Raw genomic sequence first — 24213 nt, forward strand, 5'->3', positions numbered from 1 at the left:
TAGAAGGAAGTATGGAGAACCCCCAAAGAACTCAAACTAGACCTCCCAATTGATCCTGCAATCCCATTAGAAGGCATCTACCCAGAAGAAAAAAAAAATCCTTTTACCATAAGGACATTTGCACTAGACTGTTTATCGCAGCTCAATTTATAATCACCAAAACGTGAAGACAACCTAAATGTCCACCAACCCAGGAATGGATTAATAAGTTGTGGTACATGTATACCATGGAATACTGTTCAGCTATTAAAAAGATGGAGATGTTACATCTTTTGTGTTAACTTGGATGGAGGTGGAACATATTCTTCTTAGTAAAGCATCACAGGAATGAAGAAGCAAGAATCCAACATACTCAATTCTAATATGAAGGCAGTAGATGATCTACTCAAGAAGGGGGATGGGGAATGAGAGATGAGGAGAGGGGAAGAGGGAGGGGGATGGGGGTCACGGGTATATGGCACACCTCTTGGGGCCAGGACACAATTACAAAAGGGAATTTACCTAACAACCACAATCAGTGTGACCTAATTCTTTGTACCCTCAGTGAATCCCAAACAATAAAATAAAATAAAAAAATGTATGAATGGATGGCTGCTCCCTTACCTGGTATTCTTAATCACCTGCTCTACCCTAATGTTGAGATGGTTCCAGAGTTATGTTGGATCTTCTGGTGGCCCATTGTGTCCCCAGAACTGTGAACAGACTTAGCCATGGTCCTTGGTCATACGTCTAGCCTGCAAGCCTGGGCCTCAGAACCTCTCCTGGGCTCCTAGGAATTCTGTCCTATCTGTCCCACAATGAAGGGATTTCCTGAAGTGGTAGAGATGCCCAGTTACTGAGGCTTGGAAACATTCATTCATTCATTCAGTAAACATTTACTGAAATCTAACTGTTGTGTGGGCAGGGGCAGCAGAAGTTACTCCATCAACAATGTGGAGGAGGAGATTCACAGCAAGTGGGAGATGAGGAAAACAAACTGCTTTCCCAACACTAGATCCTATGCTTAAAAAGAATAATGAGAATGAGAAAAGTTAAATAACATGATGTGAAGATCAGTGTATAAACAAGTAACCAGATACCATGATGAAGCAACTGATCTCATAACTATTGCTACAAATGGATGTAAATGTCTCCTGGGAAGGGTACATCTCTTCTGTGATTTCCCTGCCAAAACTGTGTAATCTGAAGTTAATCATCGAGAAATAATAGACAAGCCCCAATTGAGAGAAATCCCACAAAATAAGTGACTGATAATTTTCATACATGTTAAGTTCAAAAGGCAAAATAAACACTGAGGAAATACTGTGCTGCAGTTTAAACAAACAAAAGGGACTTGACTAAGTGCACATTGTGATCCTGGAAAAGAGATATAAAAGGCTATTATTGAACAGCTAATGAACTTGAATGCAGACTATGGATTAGATAACAGTATTATGTAAGTGACAGTGAGAGAACTTTTTTTTTTTTTTATGAAATAAATGCTGGGGTATTTAAAGGTAAAGGGGCATAATTTCTGCGATTTGCCCACAGGTGGTTTAGAAACAAGAAGAGATAATAATAGAACAACTGGGGCAAAATATAAACAATTGATGAAAGTGGATAGGGCATATGAAAACTCTGTCTACTATTCTCACAAATTTTCTGTATGTACAAAATTTTATTTAAGTAAAAAGTTATAAAAATATGAAATAATGGAGGGAGCTTTGCTCACTTCTATTAAAAGTATTGAGGATAGGGCGGTGCCAGTGGCTCAGTGAGTAGGGTTATACAAAGGGTGGCAGGTTTGAACCCAGCCCTGGCCAAACTGTAACAACAAAAAAATAGCCTGGCATGTGTCAGGCGCCTGTAGTCCCAGGTACTCGAGAGGCTGAGGCAAGAGAGTCGCCTAAGCCCAAGAGCTAGAGGTTACTGTGAGCTGTGACGCTACAGCACTCTACTGAGGCTGACAAAGTGAGACTCTGTCTCAAAAAAAAAGTGTGTTGAGGATAAAGGAGAATGGCAAGTTTAAATGTTCAAAATCATCCTAACTACCAAAGTATGGGGTCACTACTAACCACTTTCCTGTGGATTACAAGGACTTCTGGCAGTAATATATATATATATATGAAATAAAATGACACATATCTGAAGTTCAAAAAGCCAAACAGGGACTACTAAAGGTCATTGGCAAACCTTGAGGCTAGTAGCAAAAGATACATTGCTTCCTTAGGCCAGGCCCACTAGTGAAAGTAGCATTAGAAAACTTATCTAGAATTTATTCTAGAAAATGAGTCTAGAAAATTAACAAAACTTCTTCTTAAACATCTGTCCATAAAAAAATTTCAAAAATTGACATTCATTAAGTTGGACACCCTATGAGTTGTTGGTCTTCAAATATCTGAGAGAATTTGAAAGAACCAGCACACGCTGAGCAACTGGTAAGTGGCAAGGATATTAGGAACCTCGTGAACAGAGAAGCTAAGGACCTTGTCCAATATCAAACATTAAGAAAGTGGTTTAAAAATAGCCAGGTGTTGTGGCAGCCCCTGTAGTCCCAGCCACTAGGGAGGCTGAGACAAGAGAATCTCTTGAGCTCAAGAGTTTGAGGTTATTGTAAGTTATGACAGCTCGATACTCTACCCAGGGTGACTGAGTGAGACTCTGTCTCAAAAAAAAACAGAAAGAAAGAAAAAGACAGTACTGATAGATTTCATTTTGAAGAACTGGGTATCACCAAACAAATAACTGAGGGCACCCCAAAGTATAAATTAGCTAATGTAAATTATTTCTTGATTACCTTAATAAGAATGCTCAAGGCAAAAGATGATTTTTAATGCCTCTTAACATTATGAGGAAAAAAATTAGTTTTAATTCAGACGTATCCACATATCCACCATACCTCTGGCCGTTCCCTACCCGAGTTGTTACTACTGCTGATCCTCTCTCCAGTCCGCCCCCTTCCTGACTCCCAGCTCTCCTGGACTGACCAGTATAGAAAGGTCACAAAGGATCCTGCTGCCCTCTAGTGATCTTATGCGGGAAATGTTAGCCACAGTAGGAAAAATCAGCAAAACTTTTATAGATAATAATATTAATAAAAAGCCATTTATACTCCTCTAGTTTTTGAACACAGTGGGTTTCAGAATAGAAAAAAAGTGACTTTGATCATTGAAAAGTTTTTTTGACTTCACAGGGCCTCACCAAAGACGTCTGTAAAGGGAAGATTAAAATCTCTCCTTTTCATCATTGTTCTATGAGTTGAGATACTGTATTACACAAAGGGTCTTGAAACAGCACCTCTCACTAAAAGGAAATTATTGTTCCCTTATTTAATTCTGACAACTCCATAAGGTTAAGGGAACCAAGCAAGCACAGATAACTCATTGTTTAACATAACTCATCCAGTAGTATGCGTAGAACTAGACGTAGAATCCAAATTTTCATATTCTAATTTTAGTTCTCTTCATGACACCTCAGTATTCCAAAGTCATAGTTGCTAGTGAGGAATCTTAAAAATGTTTTTGTTATTTTTTTCTTTTTGATAGGGTCTCACTCTGCTGCACAGGCCAGAGTACAGTGACCTGATCATATCTCAATGCAACCTCAAACTCTTGGGCTCTGAAGCAATCCTCCTGCTTCAGCCTCCCCAAGTGCTGGGATTATGGGCATGAGCCACCACCACATCTGGCCAATCTTTTTTATTTTAAAGGGATACTTTTATATGCTGCTAGTAGTTGCCCTTAATGTATTCCATTGATCAGTGGTCACATTTCTAGAACGGTGTCTTAAAAATTGTGAGAAACTGGCTTGGCACCCATAGCACAGTGGTTAGGGCACCAGCCACATGCACTTAGGGTGGCAGATTCGAACCCGGCCTGGGCCTGCTAAACAACAATGATAACTGCAACAAAAAAAAAATAGCCGGGCATTGTAGCAGGTGCCTGAAATCCCAGCTATTGGGAGGCTAAGGCAATAGAATCACTTAAACCCAAGAGCTTGAGGTTGCTGTGAGCTGTGACGCCACAGCACTCTACTGAGGGTGACATAGTGAGACTATGTCTCAAAAAAAAATTGTGAGAAACCCACAAAGATTTATACAGTTGAAAACAAGCTAAATAAGATATTTATTAAATTACTTTTGTATAATTGTTTTCATTTATTACACAATTTTAGGTGCCAGATGCTTCTGTGAGGGTTATGAAAGTATTAACACTTCAATGATGTAGGTATAATTATTATCTCCATCCAACATGTGAGGAAGCAGAGGAACAGAGATATTAAATACCTTGCCCACGGTCAAACATTAAGGATGTGAGAGAGCCAAGAATTAAACTTAAGTATTTTCTCCAGAGTTCAAATTCTTTTTACTAATTTATCTGTTTCTGAGAAAGAACAATGCATGAATCCAGCCATGTTATGTCATTTTCTAGTAGCAACTACATTATGGAATATTGTACAATAAGAAGTATGTTTAATAGGTATTAAATTATATGGGGGCATGAGTGCATTAAAATGTTAAGGAAAAACTGCATGCAAAACTACAAACCATATTATTTCAGCTCTGAAATATGCATGTGTGTGTGCGTAAAACCAAAATCTAGAATCAAATAGTGGCCTTTTTGGGTAATGGATTATTAGTAATTTTGTTTCCTCCTTTACACTTTCTAGATATTCTAAACTTTTATTAATGAGACAGAATTATTGTGATCATCACAATATTTAGATTTTAAAAAAATTAGGGTACAAAAAAAACCCCAGAATTTTCAAGAACAGGATTTAGTTTATCTTAATAATTAAATAATGAATCCAGAACTATAAATGGGAAATACTTGCAAGAAAAACAATAATACCAAGGGTTGGGACTAGAGGAAGGATGTTCACACTAGAAAGGGAAGTGTTTAATGGGACTCCTTTGCTGCACACTGGATCCTATTTTTGATTTAGGGTAGCTCTACATAGGAGGTCTCCTCACAGCTATCATTAGAATTTATTGTAGACTGGAATAGTGTGGATGGAGAACCTGATTTCTCTGGATTGGAGGGTTTCAAAAGTGCCATGAGAAAGCAGCAAAAACAGTCTTCTGTTTGACAATACCCCTAAAAACTGTGTTGCTCCCTGACCTGGGCGGAGCCTATCAGCAGCACCAGATGAGCCTACAGCAGGCCCACATGGAGGTGGCACGTTTCCAGCCACCTTGCACATGCCAATCTTATTCTCAGTAAAAGCCTGGAGATCAGGATAATGCCTTTGGCCCTGTTGTCAGGCTGGGACAGTTAAGACTAAACGGCTGAGTCTGACACTTAACAGGACTTTGGCACTACTCTGAATACATACTAGATAGGCTTTTTTTTTTTTTTTTTTTTTTAATTGTAAAGTAACTTGGGTTCACTTTAGAAATCCTTATTTGGTATGCATATCTGGCTATTTCACTGAAGTTTCAGTTTTGCAAAGAAGTTGGAATTAATTTCTTTCCTCAGAAAAGTTGGTAGTTGTTAGGGGTCAACAGAAGTTTCAGCATCCACACAGACAAAAAAGGTTCCTGCTAAGATTCACTCAAAGAAAACCTCCAAAGGAGAATTCTGAAAACTCATTTCAGGATGAAGCTGCAAGAGCAAAGGAGTATTTTTATTACAAACAAATGTTGTCCATTGATCAACAGATGCAAAAGGATTCTCTTCCCAGCTCCTACTGCTCCTGCAAGGGAAATCCGGCTTCTCCTGCGGCTTCTCCTCCTCCTCTCTACTCTGCAGAAACCCACGCAGAGCTCTGAGGTAAGGGCAGCCCAGGAGATCTCCTTATAGGCAATGCTGCAACAGAGCGTCCACCTGGGGACAGCCTCTAAATGACCCAAACCTCAGGCACTTGGTATCTAATTTCATTCAGACAAGGTAACAAATAGTGTTAGTGAAGAACGTTGCAAACAATGATTGAAAATTGTAGAAATCTTTATAAACTTGGCTTTATGGAAGCTAGTGGTGTAGTTGTCTTGATCTCCATAAAAAGTTAAGTAAAATACTGCTCTCCTAGGACAAATAATGCAAATGGATCAAGTCTATTTGGCTTTAAACTGTATTATTCAGATAGGCTCAAGTTATAAGTATTCTAATTTAAAGTTCTATCTAATGAAAAATAACCTAATGTTAAGAGATGACAACATATTTGAGATCTAGTGATACATTAACAAGGTTTTGGAGTTCATTATGATATTTTACAGCATATAATAGTTTTGGTTTGGTTCGTTTTAACTTAAATCGTCTGTAGACCTATTTTAAAACCTGCTGAAAAGAGTTATTGGTTAGAATAATTTAATTGGTCTTAAAATTTTATTCTAGTTTATACACAACTAGATGATATCTCTTCATAAATAACAGTAAAAATATCAAATGGTGATTTTTAAATATAATTTTTCTTTCAAAATATTAGGAGGTACAAGTGTTCTTATTAACATGGGTTGAATTGTATCATGATAAAGTTGGGGCTTTTAGTGTACCTGTCCCTGGAATAGTGTATATTGTACTAGTAGGTAAGTTTTTAATACCTCAGCTCCCCCTCACTCACTCCTCTTCTTAGTTTCCTATGTCCTTTACACCACTATATGACTTGTGTGTACCCACGGTTCAGCATCTACTTGTTACTGACAACTTGCGGTATTCCCTTTTCCATTCCTGAGATACTTCACTCCAGTTCCATCCCAGTTACTGGGAATGACATTGCTTCATTGCTTTATACAGCTGGGTAGTACCTGATGGGATGTACACATGTACCACGTTGTCTTTATCCACTCATAAGTTGACAGGCACTTAGCTTAATTCCACATCTTTGCAATTGGAAACTGTGCTGTAATAAATATTCAAGTGCAGGTGTCTTTTAATATGATAACTTCTTTTCCTTTGGGTAGATCCCCAGTAATGGGATTGCTGGATTGAATGGTAGGTCAATCACTTTTAGTTCTTCCAGGAACCTCTGTGCTGCTTTCCACAGAGATTTTGCCAATTTACAGTCTCACCAATAGTGTATAAATGATCCTTTTTCACTCCATCCATGCCAAAATGTATTGTTTTTTTATGTTTTTAATAATGGCCATTCTGATAGTGGTAAGATGGGATCTCATTGTAGTTTTAATTTGCATTTACCTAATGATACGTGATCTTGAGTAGTTTTTTATATGTCTAGCTTTGTATGTCTTTCATTTGTATATCTTCTTTTGAAAAAACTGTTCATGTATTTTGCTCACTTTTTAATGGGAGTTTCTTGTTTTTTGTTTTTCTTGCTGATTTGAGTTCTCGGTAGATTTTGGAAATTAATCCTTTGTCAGATGAATAGTTTGCAAATATATTCTCCCATTCTGGAGGTCATCTGTTTAGCTGGTCAATTACTTCCTTTGCTGTGCAGAAACTCTTTTAATTTAATTAACCTTCATTTATTTATTTTTGTTGTTGCTGTACTTGCCTTTGGGATCTTAGTCATAAATTCTTTGCCTAAGCCAATGTCTAGAAGACTTTTTCCTACAGTTTATCGCAGAATCTTATGATTTCAGGTCTTACATTTAGGTCTTATTTTTTGAGTTCCAGTTCCAAAATTCTTAACATTGACTAGATGGAATCTTATCATTTAACATATTTCTTCATGTACTGCTTGTTTATTTTGAGACAGAATCTCACTATGTCACCCTCTGTAGAGTGCTATGGCATCACAGCTCACAGCAAACTTAAACTATTGGGCTTAAGCCATTCTCTTGTCTCAGCCTCCCAAGTAGCTGGGACTACAGGTGCCTACCACAATGCCTGGCTATTTTTTGGTTGGAGTTGTTATTGTTTTTTAGCAGAATCAGGCTGGGCTCAAACCTGCCAGCCTCAGTGTATGTGGCGGGTGTCCTACTCACTGAGCTCTAAGCGCCAAGCCAGTACTGCTTATTTGAAAAGTATCATTTCTTTGATAAGAAAAAAATGTTTTGGAATTTAGATCAGGCAAACAGGGCTCTAAATGATGGACAGATGATAGGTAGTGAACTTTCATTCAAGTCACTAACTTCAGTTTAGCATGCACTAGATGTCAATGAATAATATTCATTGGGCCACTCATTAGCAAAGAATGTTTTTCTCCATGAGGAGGGAACTTCCTGGGCACATTCTTGACTACTCTCCAGTCCTCACTCCAGTCCCCCAGGGATGGAAAAATATACTGGATAAGAAATGTTGGAAAGCATAACTGAGTGTGTTGAGTTTGGCTCTGTTCTTTTTCCTCCTGGAGTTAGCCTGATGGCAAAGGGTATCAGTTCTTTGTCCCTTCATGACAAGAATCTTACCTGGCTAGACCCTAGGCCCATACTGCCTGCAACTGAGGAGGCAAACCTGCCTCATTCTGGAATGTATTCTTAACAAACCACTCGCCATCAGATCTAAAGATGTTGTTCCAACCTTTCCTCATTTAGTAAGAAAAATGATATATGTTTCTTTTTCATCTCAATTGTTTTAGAACCTGGATAGATAAGAGGGAGGCCTCCTTGGGAAACCCAACACTACTTATCACTTAAGACTTTTCTTAAATAAATATCAGAGATTTAATGTAGATTTTAGGCACTCATAAAAGAGGTCTTCCTTAGTACACTTATGAGAGAATAGAAAGCAGAGGAAACAGAAAGTATGATGTAACTGCAACGTTATTAATTTTTCTTCAAAGTACTCAATATGCAAAAAAATGCTATGATTTTCATGATATGAAAAGGGTTACTTTCTCCCTGGGGAGATGAGTATTTCAGCTTTCGGTAACACTTGTCAAACCAAATTCAATTCCTAGCACAGGTACTGATGCAGGAAGGATTAGAACAATATCATGATTTTTAGTGAAACTCATTTCATCAAATACTGATTTTGAGAAAAAATAAAAATAAATATTGATTTTGAGGAGATTATTGGGCCTTACAGGGTATAGCAAATCCGCTGTCACCCTCACTGTCTGATCTGAAATATTAAAATCAAGATTGTTCTCTTCTTATAGGATGCAATGAAAATCAATTTTGACTTGGCACCAGGTTCCTTTGATGATCAATACCATGGTTGTAGCAAACAGGTCATGGAGAAATTAGATCAAGGGGATTATTTCACCGAAGACCTACAAGCCCATAAGAACTACTCCAGGATATGGCATAAAACCCACTTAACCTGGATGAACCAACCACAAGCTCTTCCCAAGAACATGACGATTCCACATGCCGTGGCTCTCCTAGTCTATACATTGAACAGCGACGTTCGCTCTGACTTTTCTAAAGCCTTGGCCAACGATGCCAAGACCCCACAGCAATATGAACATTCATTCCGCTTCAAATATCTACACTACTATCTGACCACCGCAATCCAGCTGCTGAGGAAGAAGGTCACCAGGGAGAATGACCCTCTGTGTTACAAAGTATACCACAAGGCAAGGGGTGTCCACTTCAAAGCCTACGTAGGTGCTACCATGCGATTCGGCCAATTCCTCTCCACCTCCCTCCTAAAAGAAGAGGCACAGAAGTTTGAGAACCAGACACTATTTACTATATTTACCTGCTTGGGGGCATCTGTCCAAGACTTCTCCCTCAAGAAGGAAGTCCTGATCCCCCCCTATGAGCTGTTTAAAGTCGTAAATATGAGCTACCACCCACAAGGAAATTGGTTGCAATTGCAGTCAACTGGGAACCTGAGCACATATAACTGCCAGCTGCTAAAAGGTATTCTTGATCTAAGTTAATTCCACTGTTAGGGGTACAGACCACTACTCTTTTATAAAAGTTATTTTTTTCTGAGTGGGCTTAAGAGAAAAAGGCCAAAACCATGGAAATCAGCCCTCCGTAATGATAGAACTGACTGATTAGAGGGGGAAAAAAACCTGGATTTCTTGGTTTCCTCCCTCTCCTTTCTCTGCCACTACCTTAGGAAAATGTGTTTCTGCAATGGCATGATTATGTAGGGAATTCTAGACAGGGTGAGTAAATGTTGACTGGAGAAGACAGGGCATAAAATATAGCATCTTTCTCTTCTCCCTCAAACTCAATTCTTTTTTTGTGGTCATTACCTAGATAAGGAGCTCTAAAAGTAAAGCAGGAGGCAAGAGTTATTCATTAACTTTTCATTCCTTAACCATCTTTTATTGCAATAAGAGGTCTTGACAATACAGAATGAATAAAGCAAAATCATTAACCTGGGAGAGTTTTTAGTTTTAAAGAGAAATGGAAATACGAATGAATGAGGACACTCTAAAGTGCTAAGGGATACAGTGTGATACAGATTTAAGCAATGGGTGTGTGGCTGCTCAATGCAGGGAAGTGGTCAGTCACTCTGGGACAAATGAGAAAGGCTTCACAATAGGGACCACATGGGACTTCAAGTGGGAATGGGGGCTTTCCCTGAAAAAAAGAGAGAGAAGTCATTTTAAATAGAGAATAGCAGGCGATGGTTTCAATGTGTCCCCCCAAAAGTTCATGTGTTAGAAACTTCATCCTCAGTGCAACAGTGTCAGGGGGTCCTGATAAGAGATGATTGAGAAAGGGGACTACTGTAATTTTTTTGTCTTCAACTGAAGTGACTGTGTTAACAACCAGCCAACAGCGGATGAGGCTTAGGTGGGGCAGGTGAATCAGAAGGTGGAGCAGACTTCTCTGTAGCCTTGAAGGAGTGCAGGGTCAGAGGAAGAAAGGAATCTCTGAGCTTGAGCTTATTCTCTCCCTCCTTCTCCCTCCCAGAGAGCTTCACAGCTGCAGGGGCTGAGAAGAGGCTCCACTTCCAGCTCCTGGCTGATCATTTGACCCCTGACCCTGTGGTTTCAGTTACAAGGGGAAAATATTAAATGGAAAAATCCAAAATAGACAATTCCCAAGTTTTAAATAGTACACAGTTCTGCATAATGTGATAAAAATCTCGCCCTGTCAGGCCAGGAATATGAAACATCCCTCCCTACCACAGATCCACACTGTGAGCGCTGCTGCCCTGTAAGTCGCTTAGGACCTGTGATTATCAGATCTGCTGCTGGGATGTGAGAATACTGGTGTCCAAGTCACCCTTATTTTACTCTATAGTGGCCCAGAAGCGCAAGAATGGTGATGCTGGCAATTTGATTAAGCCAAAGAGAGGCCCTAAAGTGCTCCCTTTAAATGAAAAGGTGACAGTTCTCAACTTAATGAGGAAGGGGGAAAAAATGTACGCTGAGATTGCTAAGATCTATGAAAACAATGAATCTTCTATTGGTGGAATTGTGAAGAAGGAACAAGAAATTCATGCTTGTTTTCCTATCACACCTCAAACTTTATCATAGGTAAGTACGTATAGGAAATAACACAGTATAGATAGGGTTTGGTATCATCAGCTGTTTCAGGCATCCCTCAGAGTTTTGAAATTTATCCCCTGAGGATAAGGTAGACTACTGCATTAAGTCTTAAGTTGGACACAATTATAATAATATCTGTCTCTACTGATTAAAAAAAAAAAGTTTGGCTTCAGAATGTTCAGTTATTCATGGCAGTCTTTTTTTCCCTCAGTAAGCTAAGGAACATCTGAAATATTCCAAAGTCATTCCTATTAACCGATAAGTAATATTTTACTTACCTCAACATGGTGCAGTATTCTGATCCACACATGAATAAGAAGAGGAGGGAGGTGGTATGTCTTTCTCATCTGGGGAGTCCTTCACTGGGAGGGAATCAGATCAAAGGACTCTGCCCAGACCCGCTTTTCTAGACACCTGCTATTGCCCACTTCATTTCTCCCTTGTGTCTAGACTAGGGAACTCACAGCTCCTTCCTCATGAAACTACAGCCTTTTTCTCATTCTTCCAGTTTTGTTCTTTTTTATTCATGAGCAGAAACCACAGCCTACTCTATGTAGTCAAAAGTCCTTATTATTTTGGCCCTTTGTGAGACATATGGGGAATGTACCATTGGTGCATCCGGCCTGCACACATGCTATCTTTGTCAACATGTTAGCATGGGGAAATACAGATCTGCACGGAAAAGACACATCACAACTGAAGGGAGCTGAGAGATTCTTTTCCTCTGGGATGTCAAGCTGTGTGTTATGTCACAGTGTTCTCGCTGTGACCCATCACTTGAGGTCCTGTGTGAAACTCCACTTGTGGTGTCTCAAAAAGCTTTGGCTTTTGGAACATTTCAAATTTTTGGTTTACAAATGCTCCATCTGTCCTTATCATTGCCATATTTTTAAGTATGGATGCTAGGTGTCAAAATACAAATGTGACTGATTGGATCTAGAACTTTCTGGTTAGTCTCATGATCAGTAGACATAGAGGTCTGTGGAAGACTCTGGAGTTACAGAATCTAGATTGATATCCTGGATCTCATCACTTTTTATTTCATATCCACATTTCTTATCTTCAGTTTCTTTATCTGTAAAATAATTTAATTATGCTTTTTCTTGCATAGTTACTGGATTGATTCATCCCTTAATCAATCTTAATAAATATTATCTTTTAATATTAAAAAAGTCTGTATAAGCCAAATGAATTATATTTTCTCTCCTGTTCCATCTTAATCTGACAGACATAATACAAGGCAAGATGAAGACCTTTAAAATTAGTCAGCCGGGATATTGTAATTCTCCCTCCCTGCCCCAATGAAAAGACAGTCTGTTAAAGACATAGCTTCCCAGTCCTTCAATTTATTCTAAAATTGATCCTGTTGACTTAACCCAAATTCAAAAAGTTCCCAGAAATTTGTTGCCTTCAGAGAGACAAGAGGTCAAACTGGTAAACTAATAAACTTAAGGGAGTAAAATTTGTAAAAGAAAAATTAAGGCCTTCTAAACTAACAGCTTTCCCCTCTAATTCTTCTAGCATCTCTCACATGTCCGACACTGGTTACCATAGAAACAGATCTTTTCATGCCCATTGGGAGACTCAAATTATGTTAACAGAATGTTAATTAGTTATTTGCCCTTAAATGTTGCTGCTTTTAGCAAAATAATATATGCCAAAATCTGTAGACACACAAATACATGCTCTGTTCTATATCATTGGACTCATGAACAAGAGGGATTTATTTGTTAAAATGTTTTACATAATCAAAATTCTTAACATGTTTCTAGGAAAATACAGCCAATTGTTTGTAGTAAGCCTAGTTTTACATGTAAATCTGCCAGTTACTGGCAGTGATAACGTGAGCAATGGCTTAGTTTTTCTAAGTTTCTTTACATAAAAAAGAGGAACATTTTTTAAACCTACTTTATAGGATTCTGGTGAGGAGAAAATGAATTAATACACATAAAAGCTCTTAGAACAGTATCTGACACGTGTAAGTACTCAAAACTTTTTAGAGACTATTATTATTATTACCATTGTTATCATTTATCTTATTGAAGTCCTATTTCCTGTTTTAGTCTGGGCTTCAGTTATCTAACGTTGTTTTTTTCTGTTTGCAGAATCACAATGACCTTGAAGTACAGGGTCTGTCTCAGATAAATGGATGAAAGAATGAATAATTGAATGAATCTGGGTGACCCCTTGGCACAGTAGAAGGAGAATAGTCTTTGAAGCCAGGAAGATCTGGGTCTGTGTTAGTAGCTAGGTGGCCTTGTGTAAATGACTTAGCCTCTGAGCCTGTTTCTTCAGCCTCTGAGCTCCTTCCTTCATTTGGAAGACAGAAGCGATAAGAGCCTTGTTGTGATAGCACTTGGTGTCCATCCACCCTCTCAAACACAAGTGAGAAAATACAGGACAGCCCTTTGCACCTGGAAGCAAGAAAATAATTTAATGGCACAAATGTGTGCTACAGAGTGTGTGATGGTAAGAATAGAAACCAAAAAAGAGATACAAGGAATAATCGTTTCTATTTTTCAAGTGCCAACATTTTGCCAAGTAATATGCAAAAATATTAATATACATGACTCTGCATTTTGACAAAAACAGGTGTAGATAGCATTTGCCTCAAACACTAGATTAACTAGATATACTGCATGTCATTTTATCTTTTCCTGTTTTTTTAATCATGAACCTGAATATTTATTTCTGAGCAATCTGATAAAATTCAGATTTAGACTTCACAAAAAAGTTAAGAGAATTATATATTTTTTCCAGACTTCATAAGCTAAGGCAGAGATGACCAAAATTAGGTTATAATATAATAGTAAAATGATGTTTGTGTAACAATTTAGTTTACAAAGTGCTTTCACACACATCTGTTTAATTCTTACCACCACCCTGTAAGTTGACCCCATTGTACTGATGCAAATGCTGAGGTTCAGAGAAGTTAAGTGAGTTTTGTAAAATCATCTGCACAGTTTACAAAGGCAAGAGTAGGACTCTTTCTGTGTTTTCTGACAGTAATTTCAGAAAATTTTTCTCTATAGTTTCAGGGATCCAGCAAATGTTACTGAGAAATTATCATAAATTTCAAGTTTCTTGATGGTGACTGTTTATAAGTCAGCTTATGCACACTGAAATTTATAAATACACCCAAATTCATACATATGCCAATAGTTATCCTTATAAAAGCAGTGTAATACTAAAGTTTGCTATTCTACCTATTTCATTACATTTTTTTAAAGTGTTGGTTTTGACCTTCTAAACTGATGTCACAACCCATTAATGGATCACAACTTCCAATTTGAAAAATACCATAAAAGGTAAAGGAGGAATAAAAAGCTCTGAAGAGGTAGTCTAGTGGAAAACTAAAGATAAAAACAAAAGTGAAAATAATAAAATGTATCCTCAAATAAAAGTTTTTTTAGATTATAATTCATTTAATTCACAGATGTTTCCCATGTATTCTCCTAAATACAATGTCATGTAAAAAATAGTAAGAGTAGTGTGAGGTAAAATGATAATGGTCATAAGAGAAATAGAGGAAAAAGTATCAAGAGAGTTAGGAAGAAAGAATCACCTTAACTTTAGAGAACGAAAGAAAAATAAGCTATTTTTAACATCCTAATTATTGCGAAGAGGGATGGAGAGTTGGTTTTTGAAGGACGAGTATGATTCCAATATAGTAATGTCTATATATTTGTCTGATATTCAAAGATCATTATAATAGCAGCTATAATTCATTCATTAAATAAAGAAGTATTTATTGAGTACTTACTGCACACTAGGGAATATCCTTGGTGTAGGAAAAAAATAGGTGAAAATCCCTGCCCCTTGTGGAATTTACATTCTTTAAAAGGCAGAAGCAGAAATGAACGGAATAAATACACAAATTATGTAGTTCATTAGGTATTAAGGAGAAAAGCAAATCAGAGAGAGGGAATGGAGAATTCCATGGGAGAGAGTTGCAGTGTTAAATTGGTGATCAGGGAAAACTTCACGAGAGGATAAAAGTTGAGCAAAGGTTGAAAGAACGTGAGTGAGCTAGTCCTCTGGCTATCTGAGGAAAGAGATTGCAGAAAGCGGGAGCAGCAAGTGCAAAGGCCCTGAGTCAGAAACAACAGCAAGAAGACCAGCGAATGGGAATGAATGAGAAAGAAAGTGATAGAAAGTGCAGACAGAGGATAATGCAGATCGGCTCAGACGTGGCCTGAAGGCAGGTGTGAGGACTGTGGCTTTTCCTCATCATCAGCTGGGAAACCATTCAGAGGGTTGGGCAGAGCACCCAGAAGATTTTATTTACACTTTATTAGAATTGTTAACAGTTCGGTTTAGAATATACCATCATGGGGTAAGGCTGAAGCAGAGAAACCAGTAAAAGGCTATTTGAATCACTCAGACGAGAAATGAAGGTGGTGGCAGTGAAGGTCATAAGATGTGACCAGATTCAGGATGCATTGGGAGGATGAGAGAGGAAGAGATTCCTGACATACTAAATGCAATGAATGAGAGAAAAAGAGGAGTGAAAGGTGACTCCAAGGTTTGGCTTGAGTACCCGAAAGGACAGAGTTGGCATTGACTATGGATGGGGTAGATTTGGGCACAAAGAGTAGGAGTTTTGTGTTTGACATGTTGTATCTGAGATGTGATCTAAGTAGAGACATTGAGTGAGAGTCTCATTAATGTCTTGACCTTTGGTCAAGCTCAAAAGGTGGGGACAAATCTTCAACATCAAAGCTAATCACCTCCAAAACCCATCTATCATACTGCTGCACTGTCAATATTTTCTGATAACACTCTTCCATGGAATCTTATCCTATTAAAGAGAGGGAAAGGATGGGGTTGGAGGTCCTTGTGATCCCTAGCCTCAATGAAGAGAAAAACCAAACTAAAAATGTTTGAGAACCATTCTAATGATAGACCTGCTAGAGACCTAGGGGTCTCTGTGAGTGTTCAGATAATGAAATCTTAGCACAAACCTTGACAACAGTTCAGAAAGATGTATATTCTAATAGTTTTCTTTGCCTACCCTTAAGGGTAAAAATTAGAATTTTGAAAATTCCTGTTGATATGTATAGAGAGAAACAGACAAATATACAATGACACATATAAATATATATATATAAACATATAGTTTATATGTAAAATTCCAAATAGAAAGTCCAGGAAACGCAAAGGATTTTATATGTGAAAATAATGGAAATATGTTTCTCCCTCAGCTGTTAATTCTATCAAATAATATGGGCAAATATTGAAGCAATCAGAGTTAATTCTCTTCCAACCCTAAACAAACATCCAGTGCAGACTAGTTGAAAAAGAGATTCCAGTCTTTAGGTAGGCCCTATGAGGACGTTTCCATCTCCCATCTCCATGCTCTTCTCCATCTCATTGTATTCCCTATTAGTAGTTATGTCTAACAAGAATTTTTTTTTTTTTTTTTTGTAGAGACAGAGTCTCACTTTACCACCTTCAGTAGAGTGCCATGATGTCACAGGACTCACAGCAACCTCTAGCTCTTGGGCTTCCGTGATTCTCCTGCCTCAGCCTCCAGAGCAGCTGGGATTACAGGCGCCTGCCACATGCCCGGCTATTTTTTGGTTGCAGTTCAGCCAGGGCTGGGTTTGAACCCGCCACCCTCGGTATATGGGGCCGGCGCCCTACTCACTGAACCACAGGCGCCACCCGAATATTTTTTTTTTCAATTTTGCTTCCACCAGAAGCAAATACTTAACTGGCTATTATAATTTTCTTTTTTTCTTTCTTCTTCTATTTTCTTTTTTGAGACAGAGTCTCAAGCTGTCGCCCTAGGTAGAGTGCCATGGCATCACAGCTCACAGCAACCTCCAACTCTTGAGCTTAAGTGATTCTCTTGCCTCAGCCTCCCAAATAGCTAGGACTACAGTTGTCCACCACAATAGTCCACCCGGCTATTTTTTGGTTATAGTTGTCATTGTTGTTTGGCGGGCCCGGGCTGGATTCAAACCTGCCAGCTCCGGTGTATGTGGCTGGCGCCCTAGCCACTTGAGCTACAGGTGTTATCATTTTCTAAACTTCCTATGAAAAATCTTTATGTAAAGGCAGCCCCCCCCCCACACACACACACACACCAGGCCGGATTATGTGAATATTTCTTGTATTAAAATATCTTGTCATAAAAATTCTATGAACAGACATGCAATATATGGACAGACAATACCATGGTTAAGAGCAAGGAGTTGAGTCAAATTGAGAGGTTAAGGACCCAAAAATGAAAGATCATTCCAAGGTGCAAAATGAAAGGAAACTAGAGTCCTGGTTCTGGGCAATGTGATCTTTATTCCACCTGGGTGCAGGTGGGGTGAAATCAGAAAGGAATTCCACACATGGGCTATGACAGATGGGGATTTAAAGGATCAAGGGGGCAGGGACTGGGGCATTCATCATTTCCTGGGTGGGACTTGATTCTTCCTGGGGGACTCAGTCTACCTGGGTGGGTCAGTTGTACCTGACTGGGTACTTTCGACTCTATCACAAACCATGTGAGTTGGAAAGCAGCCTGCATTACTTACTAGATGTGCGACCTTTGACAAGTTTCTTCACATCTCTGTCACAGTTTTATCAACTGAAAAACAAGTATAACGATAGATTTGTTGTGAGGATTAAATAAGTTAATACATAACAAGGACTTATACATATGCTAGCAAAACATAAGTATGTAATGATGTTAGCTTTCATAATGGTGATGAAGAGGATGATAATTAAGATGGGTAATGGCGATGGTGATGCTTAAGATGGAAACTCAGGAGATCTCTACCCCCAAGGGCTGAGTAACCTGAGGTGAATTGCTTAACCTCTTGGAGCCTGTTTCATCATCTGCAAAACTAGCATGATGAGTTCAGCTCTTTTAGTCAGAAAAATCTGAGAGTATTTTTTTAAAGGAGCTAACTTCTGATGTTTTTATTAGGAATTGTCTAAGTTTATCAAAGGAGAAATGAGGTAGTTTTCAAAAAAAATTCTCTGCTACCTAAAACATCTCTAACTGTTGTTTCTTTTTGTTTTTACAGCTTCCAACCAGAAGTGCACCCCTGCTCCTATAGCAATTACTTCTGTCACCTTTTTGACTACTATCATCATCTCTTTCATAAACAGAGTTTAAAGGAGTCTTATGTGGTTTTCTTTTAATATTTAAATGAAAACTTTTAATTGGCCTTTGGCAAGAAATGAGAATTTGTTTGCCAGGGAGGATAATTCCATCATATTTCTGCCAAAACCAGTGCATAGATTCCTCATTGCTAATTCCGTTTTGCCTCCCCAACATCCCTTTGCCTTATTCCAATCAAGGCACCCTGAATACTCTTGCAGAAATCCCTCTGCCCTGCTGTCAATTAATGCAGAGCTGGCTCAGCCCACTGCCTGTGAGTTGGCCTGTAACGCAGGCCTTACCCATTCAGCATATTTCTTTTCCATGAACATGGAGATTCTTGCTGGAATAGAAAACAACCCAGTCAAAACCTGTCAGATATGATCAGGGTATTTTTTTAGAAGTGGGATTGGGAGGCTCGGTGCCCGTAGCTCAGTGCTTAGTTCACTGGCCACATACACCAGGGATGGTGGATTCAAATCTGGCCTGGGTCTGCTAGACAACAAGGACAATTACAACAGAAAAATAGCTGGACATTGTGGCAGGCGCTTGTAGTCCCAGCTACTTGGGAGGCTAAGGCAAGAGAATCACTTAAGCCCAAGAGTTTGAGGTTGCTGTAAGCTGTGATGCCACTGTACTCTACTGAGGGTAACAAAGTGAGACTCTGTCTCAAAAAAAAAGAAGTGCGATTGGGAATAATTAGAATGAGAGCCTCTTTTTTGAGTGAATATTAATGAAAACAGGGTATTTGCTATAGCTGTTTGCAGCTATCCTCCTACCAAGACACCTCACATCCCTGAGAAGAGAACAAATGAAATAAAGGAAGAGCTGTGAAATGAAAAGAAACTGAGTCCCAATGAGAATGTATATATAAGCTTCTAGATCCAACTGTGCCTGAAGGTGATATCCCAATCATTTTCATTACATAAATCAAGAAATTAGGGTTTTGTTTCCATAATCTGAATTGGATTTTCTGTCTCAAGCAATTTCAGGAGTTCTGATGAATACAAAAATGTTCCATGATTTTTATTTAGTCATTGTAAATAGGAACAAATGAAAGAAGATCAAGTTGGAAAACAAAAGATGAATTCTTCACCAAATGGAAAAGCTTTGAGCCTCAGAGACTTAACCAAAGTGTGAATTTTCTTCCAAGATTTCTATCAGCATTTAAAATCAAACTAGTTGGTCTCAGAAGGAAAATACATAGAAATTTGAGAAATAAAAAGGAAAGTTGATGGAAAGATTTTAGTGAAATCTCATATTATGCATATGTTCCTAAGATATTACAAAAATAAATGATGTTTTATTAGCATTTAAAATCATGTGTTGATTTGTAAGGACTCATTGGCAAATTTGATTTTAGGTCTTCATAGCAGATTTAAGTATATGTATTAGGAAACATTTGGAGGTAAAGGAAGAATATGAGTTCTCCTATTATGTGGGAACTATGAGATGCAAAAAAGTATGAAGTATTGAATTCACAGCTGGACATGTTCTCCAACTCTTCCCTCAGATAGTATAGAATTTAGTTGGGTTCATGGAGGATTATCTGACCTGATCACCAAGACTCTAGAATTGTGCTAAATGGGGTGGAGGAGAGAGCTAGCTCCATAACCCTGGATGCTGAAAGTTCATGCTTCTGAGCCTTTATTAGATCTGAATAAGCAAGAAAAGTGGAAATCAGTTCATCTGCTCTCCATAGGAATTCCTGAAGAGACTGTGTCATAATCAAAGAAACTCAATGGGGAGCGGCGCCTGTGGCTCAGTCGGTAAGGCGCCGGCCCCATATACCGAGGGTGGCGGGTTCAAACCCGGCCCCGGCTGAACTGCAACCAAAAAATAGCTGGGCGTTGTGGCGGGTGCCTGTAGTCCCAGCTACTCGGGAGGCTGAGGCAAGAGAATCACGTAAGCCCAGGAGTTGCAGGTTGCTGTGAGCTGTGTGATGCCATGGCACTCTACCGAGGGCCATAAAGTGAGACTCTGTCTCTACAGAAAAAAAAAAAGAAACTCAATGGGGAATTAACTATATAAAATCACCTGGAAGAAAGTTCAGGCACCTATATACAATACAATTGATTAAATTGGGATTTTAAAACCTAACAAGACCAAGTACTCCTCTGTCACCTAGCTGCACTGGTCTCTAAATCCAATAAAGCAAACAATTGTGACAGTTTCTGTGATTTGCACAGGGTCTCTGGCAGGTTGGTGGCAATCTAGGAGAGTCCTGAGGGCATGGCTTCAGGAGCAAGCTTTGCAGTGGGTGTTGGTGAAGCAGTAATGACATGCCCTGTTAGGAAAAGCCACCCCACATTTTGCATATATGTTTTCCCTGTGTCACAAAAATGCATTAATGGAGCCATACTATGTACAAAGCACTTTGGGGTTTAAAAGTTTAATACAGTAGGCCAGATATCTCATGAGTTTACAATCTATTAGGAGAAATTAGGAACAAATAATTCACAAAGGAAATACCAGAACAGAGGGAAAATCAAGTTTTCTGTTCATGAGAGTTCAAAAGAGACATTTCTTCTGAGGCAAGAGGAGAAGCCAAGAATACTTTAAATAGGAGGCATTCGGGTGGGAGCAAGGGGTGACAGGAAGAATAAAAACAATAAGAAAGGTCTGCCCTGTAGTCCCAGCTACTTGGGAGGCTGAGGAAAGAGAATTGCTTGAGCTTAGGAATTTGAGGTCACTATGAGCTGACACCACAGCACTCTACCAAGGGCGACATAGTGAGACTCTGTCTCAAAAAAAAATAAGAAAAGAAAAGAAAAGAAAGAAAGGTCTGGCCTGGTGGCTCATGCCTGTAATCCTAGCACTCCGAGAGATGAGGAAGGAGAATTGCTTGAGCTCAGGAATTCCAGACTAGGCTGAGCAAAAGCAGGACCCTGTCTCTACTAAAAACAGAAAAACTAGCCCAGCAATGTGGCCAGTGCCTGTAGCCCCTGCTACTTCGGAGGCTGAAGCAAAAGGATTGCTTGACCCCAAGACCTGGAGGTTGCTGTGAGCTATGATGCCATAGCACTCTACCCAGGGTGACTGGGTGAGACTCTGTGTCAAAAAAAAAAAGAGAAGAAGAAGAAAAAGAAAGAAAAGAAAAAGAAAAAAGGATGTGTACCAAGTGCTTAGTCCTAGAAATAAATACAAATAATAAATGCATGGCATTGAGAGAAAACTGAGATTCTTCTACCCTGCAGCTAGGTGAAGCTTTCTATCAGAGTTGAGGCTTTGGGGGAGTGAGAGTAGAAATGAAAAGCAGGATATGGGAATGATCAGTGTATACACAGCACAGGGGCAGCAAGCTAACTTGTCTGGCAGAGAGTGAAGGAGTAATGTGGGCTGGAGAGGAAAGTTAAAGCCTCTTAGGGAGCTAAAAAGTCTGCCTAAAACATTTGCTCCCCAGGAGAAATCATAGCTTTCTGAGTACAATTCTCCAAATTGATGACTGTTAAAGCATGCCCCAGGCACAAGCCCCATCTGCATCCTTTAAGAATTTGTTAGGAGGCGGTGCCCGTAGCTCAGTCAGCAAAAGTGCTGGCCACATACACCTAGGGTGGTAGGTTCAAATCGGGCCTGGGTCTGCTAAGCAACAATGACAACTACAACCAAAAAATAGCTGGGCACTGTGGCAGGCGCCTGTAGTCCCAGCTATTTGGGAGGTTGAGACAAGAGACTTGCTTAAGCCTAAGAGTTGGAGGTTGCTGTGAGCTGTCATGCAACAGCACTCCACCCAGGGCGACAGCTTGAGGCTCTGTCTCAAAAAAAAAAAAAGAAAATTTGTTAGGAATGTAAATTCCAGGGCCTGATCCCAAATTTATGGAATCAGAAACCCGGCAATCTGTCTTAATGAGCTCTGTAGATGATTCTGCTATACAACAACATTTGCGAACATTGTAACTTATGTGATTATGATCCTTAAGGGAATAACCACATTTTTTAAAAGATAATATAGTTTTTCCTCTTCTTGCTGCTGTTTTATGAAACAAATCTCTGGAGACACAAATTATTGAAATTACAGAGATAGTGAATTTGGTTAAGGATAATTGTACACATAGTTTACATTTCCCTCAACCTCTCCCTGGAGTACAAAGGTTTTGGAGCAAAAATCTGTAAAGTGGGTCATTGACTTAAATTGATTCAGGTCTAAGTTACATGTTCATGAAACTGTAGTAAACCAGTTTTAGAAATATCATTGTAATTTATGCTCCTTTTTTAGGGCAGGATATCTGCTGAAGATAAAATGGGTGCTCAAGTGTGTGTAAATTCACATGATTGTTAAAAGAGAATATACTTGGCTCAGCACTGGTAGCTTAGTGGTTATGGTTCTGGCCACATTCACCAAGGCTGGCGGGTTTGAACCCAGCCCAGGCCAGCTAAACAACAATAACTGCAACAAAAAAAGAGAATATACTCATTTATAAGGTTGCATAGGATTAATATTTATCTCCTATAATAATTTTATTAATGAAATACATGCATCTCTTTTTTGCCACTTAATATATATATATATATATATTTTTTTTTTTTTTTTTTTTTTTTTTTGCAGTTTTTGGCCAGGGCTGGGTTTGACCCCACCTCCTCCAGCATATGGGGCCAGCGCCCTACTCCTTTGAGCCACAGGTGCCACCCTTTAATACTTTATTTTTACCTTATAACACAGCACCTCTCTAATATGTTTATCTGATTTTCCTGAAGTTCTCTATTTACTCTTATTTTAAAAAAGAAAGAAAGAAAGAAAGAAAGAAAGAAAGAAAGAAAGAAAGAAAGAAAGAAAGAAAGAAAGAAAGAAAGAAAGAAAGAAAGAAAGAAACTAACTTTGTGCAGTGGCAGTATCATAGCCAATGAAGTTTATCTGAGGCACGATTATTGCTAATTGAAAATTTTCCCAATACCCCAGCATGACAACTTGAAATATAGTCGGCATTGGCAATTTTTGACAGTCTCTAGGGAGACTGAATTATTTAAAAAAAAAAAAAAAATCTGAACCAGTACAATGGCTCTGACCAATCACAGCACTTAGGAGGATTCCCTGAGCTCATGAGTTCAACAGCAACATAGACAGACCTCTAAAAATAATAATAATGATAATAAATAAGTAAAAACAAATCCAGTAAAAGAACATTTCATCAGAGTTGATTTGTTTTGATTTGTTTAGAGAATCAGGTTTTCCAGTGATCAGAATCAAACTGATTTACACTGAATAAACCAGTTCTTGATTTGGCAAAATTCAACAGATATCAATACAGCAAACATTGGTAACTGATAAAAAGGAGGAAAAAAGATATACAAATATTATAGCGCTCTCTTCTCTCTCTTTTTTATAGTAGAGGAACCTGTGTTGTGTTGTGTTTTGTGGCAGGGCATGTTTTCCTCCCACTCATGTTTCTTTCAAACAGGGAGATCACCTGTGCTCAGGGCCTCAGAGGAGGACTGAGACTGAACATACCACGAAAACACGAGTTTATTCCACTTTGTTCTTCAAAGCATGAAAGACTTTAGAGAAAATGAAAGGAACCCCAAATCAAAGCATTTGAGAAAAACATTAAGTTGAGTAACTGGTTTGAAAATAGAGCTTCCCTCCAACACTAGGGCAAGCTCAGCAGCAGTAGTAGACACGAAATCACTGGAGTGAGCAGACTGGTAGAGTACAGTGGTGGGAACACTGAGTGACGGCCAGCCTCACAAGAGCCACCAGCATCTGAAGACCACCCATCTTTATCAAAGTGGTCACCATCTACCTCTAATGTCAAAGGCCTACTGTAGCCACCATTTCCCCTGGCATCAGGTGAGGATTTCCTTGAACAACTACCAGTCATTCTTCCAGTCATTTC

At 38.9% G+C, this 24213-nt stretch overlaps 2 protein-coding genes and 1 non-coding gene across 3 annotated transcripts in view; all 3 read left to right on the forward strand.

Annotated features, from left to right (window-relative positions):
* Positions 1-5421: 5421 nt before the first annotated feature.
* Positions 5422-19613, forward strand: ART4 (ADP-ribosyltransferase 4 (inactive) (Dombrock blood group)). Its single transcript, XM_053557902.1, has 3 exons — positions 5422-5750; positions 8977-9685; positions 18306-19613. Exons 1-3 carry the CDS (start codon positions 5577-5579, stop codon positions 18395-18397), a joined length of 975 nt encoding a protein of 324 aa, XP_053413877.1. The 5' UTR covers positions 5422-5576; the 3' UTR covers positions 18398-19613.
* The window catches only part of SMCO3 (single-pass membrane protein with coiled-coil domains 3), a 36119-nt gene continuing 17530 nt past the window's right edge, over positions 5625-24213 (forward strand). Inside the window, exon 1 of the mRNA XM_053557905.1 lies at positions 5625-5750. The gene's annotated coding sequence lies outside the window, so the exon portion shown is untranslated. The remainder of the gene's footprint in view (positions 5751-24213) is intronic.
* Positions 23195-23334, forward strand: LOC128563085 (U4 spliceosomal RNA). Its single transcript, XR_008373736.1, has one exon. It is a non-coding gene; the product is annotated as a U4 spliceosomal RNA (small nuclear RNA).

Source organism: Nycticebus coucang, chromosome 12 (assembly GCF_027406575.1).
Source record: "Nycticebus coucang isolate mNycCou1 chromosome 12, mNycCou1.pri, whole genome shotgun sequence".
Classification (NCBI taxonomy): domain Eukaryota; kingdom Metazoa; phylum Chordata; class Mammalia; order Primates; family Lorisidae; genus Nycticebus; species Nycticebus coucang.

What these genes read in the sequence shown, in the direction of transcription:
- ART4 (XM_053557902.1), top strand. Translation starts at nt 5,577, where the DNA reads ATGAAGCTGCAAGAGCAAAGGAGTATTTTTATTACAAACAAATGTTGT. An exon ending in AACCCACGCAGAGCTCTGAG is followed by an intron (nt 5,751 to 8,976) that starts GTAAGGGCAGCC and finishes CTCTTCTTATAG; the next exon opens with GATGCAATGAAAATCAATTT. An exon ending in TAACTGCCAGCTGCTAAAAG is followed by an intron (nt 9,686 to 18,305) that starts GTATTCTTGATC and finishes TTGTTTTTACAG; the next exon opens with CTTCCAACCAGAAGTGCACC.